General features: G+C 41.8%; 1 protein-coding gene across 2 annotated transcripts in view; it reads left to right on the top strand.

Moving 5' to 3' along the window:
- The window catches only part of USP46 (ubiquitin specific peptidase 46), a 42,312-nt gene extending 28,158 nt beyond the window's left edge, over positions 1-14,154 (top strand). Inside the window, exons 6-9 of one of the 2 annotated variants that reach the window (XM_061583376.1) lie at positions 4,797-4,880; positions 7,255-7,452; positions 9,872-9,950; positions 11,177-14,154. In XM_061583376.1, coding sequence (XP_061439360.1) covers positions 4,797-4,880; positions 7,255-7,452; positions 9,872-9,950; positions 11,177-11,278 — 463 coding nt within the window. In that variant the 3' untranslated portion in view covers positions 11,279-14,154. The remainder of the gene's footprint in view (positions 1-4,796; positions 4,881-7,254; positions 7,453-9,871; positions 9,951-11,176) is intronic. The other variant, XM_061583377.1, reaches the window with a different exon arrangement.
- Positions 14,155-14,882: the final 728 nt, after the last annotated feature.

Below are 14,882 nucleotides of genomic sequence, written 5' to 3'. Positions count from 1 at the left end.
AGATCAAATCAAGGAATATAAGTGGAGCTTTTAATGGCAGGAGGAAGCTGGGAATATAAATCAATTGAACACACAGTAAGAAATGACAGCTTTTGAATCTTTCAGTTGCTTACTCCAGGAAAATCCCACTGAAGGTAGTAGAATTGCTTTGGAGCAAATACCTTGAGAGTTGTGTGTGTGCATGCCTGCATGCATACCAGATACTTACCATCTATCAGTCAAAGGGCTTACTGATGAACAATATGAAGCATTTATCCCAAGCATTAGAAAACTGCATTAGCAGTTAATCTACAGGCAGTTCTTCCGCATTCATTAGCTCCCACTGAATTGAATACAACTTTCATTTTATATTTACCAGAGAGATTTACTAGAGCTATGTTGAACTAAGTATATTTTAACTCATCTTTCCAAGTTAAGAACCTGCTCAAGCCTTGTTATCAATTGGGACCAAGCCCTAGCAATGCCTGGAAGTCAAAGAATTCCCCTGTGCATGCAGACATACTTTCTGTTGGATACACTGCTGTAGCTCTCTAGACAGGTGACTACATAAGTCTCACCTGAGAGATCACATCCTCTTCTATGTCCTGTTCTGAGACATGAGATCCACCCAAAATGCTTATCCTTGAACAGACTTGCTTGCAAAGCTTGTGATCAAACAAGCTAAAAGCACCGGCAATCCACAAATGGCTTTGCTGCGTTACTGGGACTGGAAGAACAGAGGGACTGTCAAGCAGCTAGCAGGTCGCTACATATGGCTTCGTGCAAGGCTGGGAAACTTTTTCAGACTGAGGGTCACATTCCATTCTGGGCATGGCAACGTTCCAGGGGCCACATGCCAGTAGTGGGCAGGGCCAGAGACAAAAGTGAGAGAGGCAATGAATGTTTACATTGCCTTTGTACAGTAAGCTAGTTTCTATGCACACTTTACCCCTCGTTATCCTTCATGTAGGCAAGCAGGATGCATTATCAATATTCAAGGAAACATTCCACCCAGGCAGAAACACCTGAGGAGGATCTGCAGTAGGGTTGGTGAGGGATGTAGCAGAGGAGGGTTGTGGCCTGGAGAGAGTCCTAAGGGCCTGATGAAGAGATGTCGAGGGCCGCATTTTGCCCCCAGGCCTGAGCCCCCCCCCTCTGGCTTAGTGTGTCAGACATTCTGTTCTTGAATGTTTGATTTGTGAATGGGAGTATGGATGATGAGAGTGCGCAGAGTATCTCCTTTCCCCTGGAAACCCATCAAAGCCTGAGCATTTTTATAAGTTTCCTAAGGATATATTTGTAGAAATATTTTTGACAGGTTGCTCCATCATGGCTCTCTCCCTTTGTCACTCTCCTGCAGTTAAATATACTGTAAAGGTCCCCCCCCCCCAGTGGCCACATTTAAATTTAGGCTGCGATCTATGCACCCTTGCCCATTGCCCCAGTTAATATATTGGGTCTTATATTTCATTAAACAGACAGGTGCTTCAAACATGGTTTAAGTATAAATTGGAACACACACAGGCTCCATCACAAGAAATCTTAATCCTGGGGAACAGTTACCGCAGGGTTAAAATTTCCCATCAAAAATTGTGCAACAGTGGGTTAGCCGGGGAAATGGTAAGCCATGACATATTTATGGAAACTTGGCATCCTATTATAACCTTTGTGAATGCTGATGTCAGCAGTGTTTCTTTAGTACATTTCTATCCCGACTTCCCTCCTAAAGGAGCATAGAGTGGCAAACACCAAAGTGGCAAAACAATATAATTCAAAATAAAATAAATATATTTGAAATGTTTAAAACTATTGAAAACATAAAAAATGCTCGAAAACATCAAATGATATATATAAAATGTAAAAGAGGCACATACTCACACAGCTAATAATTTCAGAGTAGGCAGGAAGAGCGTCTTTCAGCCGTCAAATGCCTGGAAAAAGAGGAAGGGTCCTCAAAGTGTGCTTGCATATTTTTGGAAAAATACTACAGCCTAATTGACAGTGGCATAGATGTGGATCTGTTGTTTTAGCTTTAATACTACAGTCTCTTCTGTCTTACAAGACACTTGAATGGGATGCATTTTGATATGCAAAATGTATGCTTTTCTGTTTCATGTTTGTTAATCCTGTTTTAAATTAAAAATACAATTTAAAAATGGTTGTGCAAGCTCACCTTTCGCCTCTGTTAAGATTCTGGACTGGCTTTACTTAGCCCCTTCTAAGAGTATGAGTTCTTAACATAGGGTAACATCCGACAATGTTCACCTGCATGTGCAATGGAAATCTCCTGGCACAACTGGACTTCTGGTTACTCTTCTCCCTCCTCCAGCAGCATCCTGAAAATTTCCCACCTGCACACCCTGAAAATCTGCTCTAGAATGTCTCCCAGTCCTCTAGAGCAGATTGGGGGATTGCAGAGGAAAAAAGAGAAGAGAAGCCCCTGCACTGGATACATGGTTTATAGTCTCATTTCAAATGCTTATTGTATATGTGTTGGCTTCTAAATTGTTAATCAAGCATATAATGAATATGGAACAGGAAATAGATTTTTAGCTATTGGTTGCCAGAATTATTTACATTCAGATACTAACCAGTACAATCCAGCAATCTCTGCTATGATACTAAAGGTCTCAAATCATCCAAAAGAACATACCACGCAACTCAGAAAAGGCTAATCAAGTGGCTGGAAAGATGATCGAACTTCGGTACCATCAATATGGAGCCTCAGCTGGTATTCAGTTATTCAATAGATAATTTATAGCCAGCACTGCCACCATTTTCTTCCCACAGCTTACATGGATTTGTAAAAGTACAAAAAGTTAGCTGAGAACAGTCTCTGAAGGAAACAACACCATCCTTTTTGTCGTTCTGCATCATTTCTTCCTAGCTAATATAAAATGTACTGTTAGCAGCAGGTTTCCCAAATGTATTTCGGAAATTATAATTGCCATGTTTGAGAACTGAAACTTCTTTGTTTGATCTTAATTATGTAAGCAGTGTTGAGCTGGAAAGAGAAATGAGTAAACAGGAGCTATTCAAAGGCAATAGCTCAGACTCCTTTCCCTGTAGTACTTCATCCAACTCTCCTTCCTTCCTCTTAGTTATCTTTGGATGAAAACGGCCTTTTGCATTTTAGCCTCCAGCATAGTTCTTTACCTCTGGGTATCAGTGCTGGCATGGAAAGTGGAATTCATAACAATAACACAATAAATTATGTATTAATTATTTTTATTTCCATGAGGAATTAAAAAGGCCAGTTGATTCGGTCAGTCTTACCTCTCAAAGTCCTTTTCCTTTCATTTGCTTTGTTTTATTAACATTTTCCTGTCCTTTTTTTTAAAGAAAAACATTTGCCCCATGAATAAACAGCACCCCAACATATTTCTTGTCTAAGAACAGTTGATATATGTAGATTTGAGCCAGAAATTACGTCTGGGAGTATCTTTTATTTTGGTTCGATCAAAATGAAGTTATCTGTTGAACGTATAGCAAGTATTTTGGGGGGGCTATGAAAACCACACTTGAATACAGTTGGAAGAACAGAACTAGGCTAGAGATAAGAAAGTCTCAGTGCCAGGCCAAATCTTTAAGGGATCCTATCTGGCCCTGCCGCCGCCAATCCAGAAGTTAAGATGGTCATGCGGTAGGAAGAATGAAGGGGCAATGGGTCTTAATAGCACCCAATTTAAAAAATAGTAGAGAGGTCCTGGCCCATCATTGCCCTCTCCATCTTCAAAAGTGGTTCTCCATTAAAAGTATACGGGATTAAGATTCCCTTGGTCTTCTTCACCTTGTTAGCCATGCAACAATGTCCATAAAAAGTGAGTGCAAATTGTTGGTGAATGTTATGAAAATTTCACGATCTAGAAGCATGTGTGAGGTAATGGGTGCCTGAACAAAGGCTACATCCACACCAGACATTTATTCCACTTTAACCAGTCATGGCGTCCGCCAAATAGTCCTGGGAAATGTAGTTTAAGCTATTTATACTCCACCTTTTGACCCACATGGTTCCACAATATCAACAAGCTTAAAAACCACAATAAAAACATTAAGGGTTGGAGAACATCAGAAGTCCACAAAGCTCATAGCCAGCACGATAATAAGCAATTCGTAACCCACAGTAGCTTAATAATCAGTATATCCCTAACCAAGTAACCCCAAAGTACTCTGAAACATGATAGTTTTGACTTTACATCTAAAAAGAAGGTTGCTTGGGGCTACCTGTTAACAGGAGTTGGCACCATCAGACCTGAGCCTTAAGGAGGGCTTGCTACTGACCCAGCTGCTGATGCCAAAATACTGGCTACAGCTACCCAGTCCCATTGGCCTAAAGCCTGGGTGGCTATAGTTGGCACCTGCTGTTTTAATTCCAGAGTGATGCTACTTCAGGACCCTAGAAGTAATGTGGGATAATTAAACTGGTGGGCACCACCAGCAAAGCATGCTGGCTAGACCAGCATTTCTTACTGTTGCTGGACCTGCCTACCTCTACGAATATTAGGCAAGGGAACAAAGTCCACCTAAGGAGGGGCATCGAAGGCCCTATCAAACCTGGCACAGGCTCTGACACCAAGGAAGCGACATTTTGAACTAGTTGTCGTTTCTGAGCGCTCTTTAAAGGCAGTCCTGCGCAACTACTTGTTTGTGGGCTCTCTCACGCTGGTGTAGCAAGATTACATGAAACATTTTGGACATTAATAACTGTGTTTAAGGCACAATGAAGTGATTGTACTGCAATTTACAGCCAATTCAGTGGGCATTTGAGATGGAAAGTAACAAGAAACATTAAGAACTGGTCCCTCTTGGTTTTTCAGAGACTTCAGCAACACAGAAACATTGTGTAGTGAACAAAAGTACTACTGTGAGACCTGCTGCAGCAAACAAGAGGCACAAAAAAGGTAAGCAAAGAACATTGTGGCCTGATCTCTGTTCAGCATGGGTTGTGAGTCTAGTACAGATTTTAAAGCGGCAGTTAAAATAAAATGAATCCTTCCTGCTTTCAGTTCTGCAAAAACAATAACAAAAAATAGTGTTGTACCTTATAGTTTACTAAATTATGTAGGAGTACTGTGTCAAGAAGAGCAGCACGACTCTGCATGTATTTCCTAACGTGCATAAAAAATGCTCAAAATGGAAGGTACACCAGTGACTGGAAAGCCGTATCCCAGGGGCTGAGAAACTCTTTCAGCCCAAGGGCCACATTCCCTTCTGGGCAATCTTCTGAGGGACACAAGGAGACAGAGAAACAAATGTAAATGTTACCTTTGCACAGTAGCCTAGTTTCTGCACACACACTCACACAGCCCTCTATTCTCCACTCAAGAAAGGCAGAGGCACTATCGGAGTTCAAGGGCATGCTCCAGCATGCAAAAACCCTCAGGGTCTGAAGCCGGGGCAGTGAGGGGCATGGCCTGGGGAGAGGGTGGGAAGGCCAGGGGAGGATTCCATGTGCCAGATAAAGAGGCATGGAGGGCCACATTTGGCTCAGGGCCTGAGGTTCCCCATCCCTGCTGTAGCCTTTCAGATGTTGTTGGGCCACAATTCCCATAACCCCTGACTATTGGCCATGCTGGGTAGGGCTGATGGGAGTCAGAGTCGGACAACATCTAAAGAGAGACAGCTTCCCTATCCCGTCTGTAAACCATAGCACTGCACAGGCAACTCCATGCATGTGTTTGTGACTCATGGAGGGCTGTAGGAGGAAGAGAAACATAGCTCATGCCAAAATCCAATGTAGTCTTCCAGCCTGCTCAAAGGCTGGGTCTATACAGACAGCAGAACAAGGTGGTAGCGCCATGATGTTGCAGGATGCAGGCTTTCATTTCACTTGCAGGCTGGGGATCCCATTTCTGAATAAAATATTGTTTTTATTTATTACATTCATATCCCATTTTTCTTCCAAAGAGCTCAAGGCACCATGCATGCTTGTTCTTGCTCCCTATCCTCACAACAACCCTGTGGGATGGTAACTGGCCCAAAGTCACCCTGTGAGTTTCATGGCTGCGTGGAGATTCCATCCGGTTCTACTTTGACATTCTTAACTCAAGGGTAGCCAGCATGGTGGTTGGACTCCAAGTCTCACTGGCCCTAGCCAGTGTGGCCAGTTGCCTGGGATGACAGCAGCTGGAGTCCAATAACTTCTGGATGGCACCGTGTTGGCTACCCCAGCTTTCACTACTCCACCACACTGGCTCTTTTTGAAAGTAGAAAAGTATCACAACAGAGAGAGCAGTTCTGACCCAGCCCTCTCCTCACTGTAGTAATGTTTTACTTGCAAAGACATGGAAGCATTTTAAAAAGGGCATTTCCCCCGTCTGCCGTGAGAAGTGATGTAGTACATTCTACCACAGCATATTCACGCCTCATTCTGCTGCATGCGTAGAAGATCCGGTCAAAGACTTGCTGAATGGGAACCATCAGTTGCCTGCATGTTGTACAGTGCAATCCTAAATCCTCCCATGTTAATGGGCAGGTGGGTAGGGAGATTAGAATGGCACATATGTTTCTTCCTGCTGGCCTGTGCTAGCAGTGGGAAGTGTTGCTGCCGCTGGGGTCTCTGCTGAGGCAGAGATCCCAGCTTTGCTCTAGTGGGCAGAAAAATGCCACTGGTGGATCTCCCACTGGTGGTAAACAGTAAGACCAAAAATGGGATAGGGTGCAGAAGGCCCAAATCTTGGGGGCCCTCAGCTGTGCTAGCATAGAGCAGTTGTAGCTAAAAAGAGAGGGGAAAACTACTCCCCAGCTTCGAGTCTAGCCAGTGTGAGTAGCAGGGTTTGGAATGCAGTGGCCAATCCACCCCTCCGCCCTGCTGCACCATGGTCAGGTTTAGGATTGCCCTGTTGTTCTCCCAAGGGCAGTGCATAATTCCAGTCACCTGCATAAAAACCAACAGGTTTTTCATTCCTCTGTATTTTCTAATCTATTCATGCTTATTATTATAACCACAGTATAGACCATTTTTTTGCTCTGATGCAAGAGGTGGGTGGTTAAGTAGTAACTTTATTCAATGGTGTTTATCCTAAATGGCCATAAATCTTGTTTCAAAATATTTCAAGAACATTTCAGAGTGACCCCTTGTTTTTTTACATTATTATTACTGACATCACTGACTCATTTTGTGTGTACTAAAAATACTAGACTTTTTTTTTTAAACAGCTTTTATAACAAATAGTTGCCAGTTGGTTTCCCCTTTGGAAGAAAAAAAACATCCTGTCTGCATGGCATGAATAGACAGTGCAATTCTTATTGAGTCATATTATTTTGACTTCATAGGATGAGGGTTAAAAAGCTGCCAATGATTCTTGCCTTACATCTGAAGAGATTTAAGTATATGGAACAGTTACATCGGTACACCAAGCTCTCTTACCGTGTGGTGTTTCCTCTGGAGCTACGTCTCTTCAACACATCTGGGGATGCTATCAATTTGGATCGCATGTATGACTTGGTGGCTGTGGTAGTTCACTGCGGCAGGTAAACTGCATTCTAGTATACTAAAAGAAAAAATTCCTGTACAGAAGGAGCATCGTCATTCCTTTTAAAACTGAACTCGGAAGGCTGAGTGCCTAGCAGTTTGGAGGCAAAACAGGGCCACACAAAAACAAGGGAGCAGTTTCTACATTCAGGATGCAACCTAGGGATGCAGAGGTATATAAGCTTGAAGATTTCTTTTTAATGGCCTGACAAGCACCTGTGAGCTTCCATGACAGTCAGGATGTTAAGGTGTCAGTTGAAAAAGAGAGGGGAGAAAAAAATGGGAGGTTGGAGAAGATGAAATTAGCCTGCTGAAGCTTAACAGCTTCTAGAAAGTATCCTGGAGGGGAAAATTATAGATGGGGAGGGCAAATTTGTGCTGTGAACTATATAGGGATGCAGGGGTGACTAGTGTCCATTGGGTCTGGAAGGACAGAAGACACAGAGGCCAAAAGTAGTTAGAGCCAACCAATTCTAGATGTGTTCCCATCCTTCTCCCTTCTCAGTTCTACAAGGGCATCACTGAAACTAAGGGGGGGGGGAGTCGGCTGACAGGCAGTGCCACTATCTCTTCGCTGGATGTCTTCAAGCAGAGGCTGGACAGCTATCTGCGGGAGATGCTCTAGCTGTGGATTTCCTGCTGTGAGCAGGGGGTTGGACTCGATGGCCTACACAGCCCCTTCCAACTCTATGATTCTACCTCCTGGACTGGATGGAAGTAAGAAGGCAGGTAGGTGGGGGTGGACTGAAGACAGCCTGAGGTTGATGGGCAGTGCCCCATTCGCCCTAATAGACCGTCCTCCACTGTAAGGATGTTTCAGGAGGAAGGAAAAGAAAAAGAGCTTTTTTCTTCCCCACTCTCCAGAGAATCATAGAATAGTAGAGTTGGAAGGGGCCTATAAGGCCATTGAGTCCAACCCCCTGCTCAATGCAGGAATCCAGTCTCCAGATCCTGTCCCCACTTATATAGCTGTAAGATGCTCAGGTTTGAGGCTGGAGCCCCAAAGCAGAGCCCTCTGGTACTATTGAAACGTAGGAAGATGTCTGTACCAGGTGAGACAATTTGTCCATCTGCTGACCTAGTTTTGTACTCTGACTGGCAACAGCTGTACAAGTTCTCAGGCAATGGTCTTCTGTATCACCTGCTACCTGACCCTTTTAGTACAACAGGGGGAAGGCCTCTGGGAGGCAGGGTAGGTCTTAGAGCAGAGCTTGAAGGGGAAAAAACTCCTTTCCTGAAACATCTCCCTCTCCCCCCGCCCTTAGGTGGTGAAGATGTACTCCAACATTTTGTTGCAGGTCCCACTTGTAACTCTGAATGCTGGGGACAATAAGAGAAGGCCAATAATTGTCCTTCTTGTCAGATTCTGCAGGCGTATAGCCGTTGGAAACAGGATGCTAGACTAGATAAATCTGGTCTGATCCTAGTAGATCAGTTCTAGGGGTGAAGGCAGGTATGAGAGAGCTATCGCTAGTCGGGCGGTATATAAATTTAATAAATAAAATAATAATAATAATATGAGGAAACCTCACACTGTGACTGATGGACATGCTGTGTATTTTGTAAAAACAAAAATATTTACAATTCAGTGCTTCTCCATACAAAAACTTTCCTTCCACATAGAAGAGGAGACGCGGGATGTAATGTTTAGAAGTTCACTTCATGCTTTTCTAGTAGCTATGTCATACCTGAATCTGGAGCAGCGCCCGCACAGGTTTTACACAGCACTCAGCCTCTATATCTGTGGTGGGCCTCATTCTAAGTCAGGGCTAGCCAATCTGGTGCCCTCTAGATGTTGTTAGACTATGTTGCTGTGGCTACTGCAGTTCTGTGCTGCTGTTTTGTTAATCTGATATTAGTTGTTTTTGTGTTTTTTATTTTTGTTGTTTTAATTGTATTTTTGTATTTTAGTTTTGTTTTTTTAACCTGCCCTGGACAATTTGGTGAAAGGCAGGGTAGAAGTGTAAGTAACAAACAAACAAGCACACTTCCATCAGCCCAAGCGAGCATGGCCGGTGGTCAGTGCTAATGGGAGTGCAACAACATTTGGACTGGGCCACATGTTAGCTGTCCCTGCTCTGAGCACTTGTTAATACCTGGGACTGGAGAGCAGAAGGGAAGGCAAGCACGTGGTGGACTCTACCAGCTGCAGTGTGAAGTGGTAGAGCTGAAACACAGGCTGATCGCCTCAGTGCCTACTAGACTTCCCAAAGAAGTGAATACCTCTCTGTTCTAGCATTCCAGGTCATTGTGGTGTAAGTGCCCCCTGTTGAAGTGTGCATCTACTCCTCTGTCTCTCTGCCTATAAATGAACTATTAATGCATTTTACTATAATGCTTTTTTTTTTTTTTGCGTTTAGGAGGTTGAGTCAGTTGTGTCTCTGTTGTTTTTTAAATTGGTGTTTCTTTTCTTCTTAGCGGACCTAATCGTGGACATTATATTACCATTGTGAAAAGTCATGGCTTTTGGCTATTGTTTGATGATGACATTGTAGAGGTCAGTACACCGAGCAGAATGTGTCTACTGTAGATAACAATCTTATGGAACATCTAAAACTATCTTTTTAAAAGTCCCATTGATATATATAAACCATGGACGATTTTGCTAATGGGCCATTTAGTTAATCACTTCTTATCTATATTTATGTACTACTTTTTTTTTTGTCATGCCATTTTAGTGAGTTTTATCATAAGAGATAAACAAAGCAAAGGTAAACAAAAAAGTGCCATATATAGCATTAATGTAATCAGCAAATACTACAGCCCAAGATAAAATACAAATTAAATTACAAATTGAATAAGAACTAGTTACCTGCATAATAGGTGGAACATCACAACTATTTTTCCCCAGATGTCTCTTAAAGACCTTTTTATGCCGACAGGCCTACTGAGTTGTTTAAACTTTTTTCCAGATGAGTCAGTTTTATGAAAATTTGGTATTGTTTTTATGGTATTTTATGCTGTATTGTAATTGTATATTTTGCTATACACTGCCTTGAAATATGGGGGGGGTATCTATGAATATTTTAATCAATAAATAAACTTTCCCACAACTAGGGAGTAAAAGGAATATCATAGGTTAGAAAAATAAAAACCACAATTAATACAGAAAGGCCCTGTTATAATTAAATACAAAAGGTATTTGAACCAAGTAACCTGGAAGCAGTTAGGATTACCTAGGCCTCTAGCTAGCAGACCTGGCAGGTTTATCTTTGGATACCCGTAATATCACATAGGTTACCCACCCATTGTCTCATGAAGGGAGAATGGGCAATTCCTGTTTGCTCACCAAAGAAATTGTACTCAATAATATGTTGAACAACAGGTCTTTCTATGAAGACAGAGGGGACTCAGATGGGAAAAAGTTGATTTCTACCACTTCTGAATCTTCTTCAAATGGACAATGCAAAATAAGCCTGCCCTCAAAAGTTTGAACTATAGGTTTTTCCTATAACAAACAGTAGAAAGATCTCAGCTGTCCACAATGTTTCCAGCAAAGTGAGCCTACATGCCAGCCTCTTTGTATTTTAAATTTAAGTTTCGCTCTGAGGGTTGTATAAACAGAGTTTGAAAAGAGTTGGCCAACCATTTTACCATCTTATCTAAATTTCTAACAGAATGTACCCTTGGGCAAGTCACTTTTTTAATTCACTTTTTTTATATTGTTACATCCATTTCCTCCAATTTTCTCCATTAACATTTTGATTTGTTTATTTTATGCAGAAAATTGATGCACAGGCTATTGAAGAATTCTATGGTCTGACTTCTGATATATCTAAAAATTCAGAATCTGGATATATTTTATTTTATCAATCAAGAGAATGACTGAGAAGACTGTGACTTTTTCCACCCCAAGAAGAGAAACTGACCCACACTGTTAACTGACTTCCATGTAGACCCATGCAATACAGTCTGACAGTGATAAGCTCATGTCTGAATTGTGGACTGAAACTCTCCATCTTTGACTGGAAGATTTTTTTTCTTTAGTATGACTCTCATTAACTGCAGCAAGAACAAATTTATACAACTCATGTTCATCTATTGAATCTTGCTGAACTGAGGTATAATGTTTCATAATGATGTTTCCACCACCACTAAGGACCAATTTTTTGCTGTTTCTAAAGAACCATTCCTTTAGACTAGTGATTGTCAAACAGTATTTTGAGGAACCCTGGGATTCCTTAGATGCTTATCAGAGGCCCTCAATGTGAAGATCAATAGTAAGGATAGACATCCATCCCTTAATGATAGCTTTCCTGCAACTGCTGATCTTCACCTGTAAGAGGCAGCTGTGGGGAGTCCTGGTGGAGTTCTAGGATGCATTCTCGCAGTTCACATAGGGTGAGCCCCAGCTAACCTGCCAACACTCCATATGAAATGTGCATCTTTGAGCACTCTGGAAGCCCCTGCCATATGCAGGTTCTGTGGCGAATGCACAAGGGTTCCTAGGCGGAACAATCAATGTGAAAAAGGTTCCCTTAAGATAGAAAGGTTGCTAAACTGCTGCTTTATGTGACTCATATTCATGGATCTACAGTCCAACCCCAGTTCCACCAGCTTGCTCTCTCTCTCTCTCTCTCTCTCTCTCTCTCTCTCTCTGTGTGTGTGTGTGTGTGTGTGTGTGTGTGTGTGTCTGTCTCTCTCTGTCTGTCTGTCTGTCTCTCTCTCTCTCACTCTCTCTCACTCTGTGTGTGTGTGTGTATAATGTGTGTATATATGTATATATCTGTTGGAACTGGAGTTGGATTGTAGATTATGTCACATGGTAGTCATCAGTTAGAAAACTATTCTCTCATTCTTTTAAGCTTTGGGTTATTAAACAATGTCAAATTGGCAACCTCAAGATGCAAATTCACTCAAAGGGATTTTCAATCCCATTTCAACCAAATCGTACCACATGTCTAGTCTTCCTGTTTATCGTGGGACAGCACAGATGAGCCAAACTGGTCCTTTGGATTCCCACATTGTAAAAGGATTTTGCACTGAAAAGGGGGGGGGAGGTGTTCCTCTGTGTTACTTTCACTGTATAATGAGTGATAGTATCTTTTTATCCCAAAGAAATACTATAAAATTCTCTCTTACCTGAGTTTGCACATGTCTAAGTATCATGCATGCAAGCAAGTATTTGTTGTACAATCCAATTAAGCAATAGCGGCCATGATCCAAAACTCCATAGGACTCCGGCACAGAGCTCTTCCTGGTGTTAAGGAATGCATCATGTGCACGGTAAAGATCCTGTGTGCAGATCAGAATCCCTGGATTTAAGTGAATACCTGTCATGTTGCTGAGTCCTGCAAAGCTTTAGACTTTGACAGATTGCATTGACTGCACTGAGAGACAAATTACACTGCACTGTACAGGAATGGAAAACAGCATCTTTATAGTCATATATACTAAAAGCCAGTTTGGGGGTTTCATATATTTTGTCTCACACTAGTGTGAAGAAGACATGGGACCTAGAATAAACAAGATAGGCTCAAATTTCAACTACTCCCGCTAAGTACAATGGTACAAAGAAAACTGGCTGAAATTGGCAAGGCTGTTGGGTAAAGTACAAAGCTGCTAACCCAAGAGAAAGCTTCGTGGCGATGCAGGGCTGATAAAACATTGAAGGGTTGATAAAACATTGTAATAATGGCTCTCATTCAGTTCTATGGGACATAAAACCTACTTTCCTCCAAATTCAGAAGTCATCAGAATTAAGAGTCAGGTTTAGTCCTTACCCCAATGATGTTCCTCCTTTATTTTCTACCCTATATGTCAGGAGTGGTGAATCTGTGGCCCTCCAGAGGATGGTAGACTGTTGAACTACATCTCCCATCATCTCTTACTTTGGACCACTCTGGATGAGGCTGATGAGTGTTGGAGTCCAACAACATCTGGAGGGCCACTGATTCCCCACCCTTGGTATAAGTGAATGGTTAATACTCACAGCTAGAGGGGTAAGTAAGGTGCTGTTCTTGAAAATACCATAGCATGGATGGCCAAATGTGCCCTCCGGCCCTAGCACTGGGTGGCCAGGCTTCCATGGAGTGAGACTCCCATTTGAGGTCATATGTGTCTCTGCAAACCACCAGCAGTATACAAATCTCTTCAGCCCTTTTTCCCATCACACTGACAGGCATTTGGCTTGTTGTGTAATAATGAAGCACATTGGCCCTACAGCAATTAACAATGACCAGCATCAAGAGCCATGATTACTGACAAGCACGAATTTGTGTTTTAAGACTATCTAAATGTCTTCAGTTGTTACAATATGATAACTGCACTCTAGCTAATCAGTGGCTGCTAAAAATGTTAGTGCATAAGTAATTTTGAATGTAAATATCAGAGGGGGAACGGGACGGATCTCTACTTTGCTGAATTTGTAGATCTAGAATTGCAGAGTTGGATTGTCTTGACACTTGCAAAGTGCAGTGCATGGTTTTCTAATGCCAGGTTTTAATCCAAGCAAAATAAAAGGCACATCGCATAATCCTGTAGGATATTCACCTTTACAGTAAAATAAAAGAATAGGAATTGTGCAAGAGCTATTTCATGCTGGGATGTTCCCGAACTTTATGTGGATATGAGTATGACTTCAAGTGAGGAAATTCCAGGAGAGATACACAGCATTTATTTCTATTTTAAAAACAAAAAATGTCTGTATTTATTAGGCAAGAGTCCCTTTTAGTACTTTCTGAATAGAGATCTAATTACAATTTTACTGGTGAGCTGCTTATTTTGCCATAATTCATCACTGTTGTAACTTGCATCTTGGTTTCCCATCTACGAATGAAAGTCTTTCTTGTGTGCATGTGATATTTACCTTTTTTACATTATGATGACCGTACAGTTATAGTGAGAACCCAGGTTACTGTGCATTTGAAACAGAAACAGTACATTTAGAACTGCTGTGTACTGAGGTAGCACTTTACAAGAATGAGGAACATAACTGGATATTTTTTAATCTTTAAAGTGCCATATATTGTTTTATCATTGTGGTGATCTAAGAGGATTGAAAAACAGTCTTGCTTGCATGAATACATCATTTGTTCAACACGGCTGTAGATACTCTGTGTACCCAAACAGACACTTATACATAGCGTAATAAAGTCTGTGTATATTCCTGAGCACTCAAAGTGCTGCCTAGGTCCAGTTCTGGTATATGAAAGTTTAGAAGGCATTGCCCACATTCCTCCAAAGACATCCATGGTAATAAGGACTAGAAACATGGTTCTTAAAAAAGAAATCAGTTCAACGAATTCTGACATCTTTACAAGATGCCAAATCCTGCAGTTGCACAGTGCTGTCAAAGAAGTAAAAGTACACATAGTCCTGAATACAGCATAAAAAGAACCCTTTCTGATTAGACAAAAGGTCATTTAGTCCATCATTCAGTTTCAAACAGTGGCCAACTAAAAGTCTCTGACAAGCTTACAAAGGTCCT

This window comes from Rhineura floridana, chromosome 9 (genome assembly GCF_030035675.1).
Source record: "Rhineura floridana isolate rRhiFlo1 chromosome 9, rRhiFlo1.hap2, whole genome shotgun sequence".
Classification (NCBI taxonomy): Eukaryota; Metazoa; Chordata; class Lepidosauria; order Squamata; family Rhineuridae; genus Rhineura; species Rhineura floridana.
The sequence above is the reverse complement of the archived record's forward strand: the minus strand, read 5'-3'. Positions and strand labels throughout refer to the sequence as shown.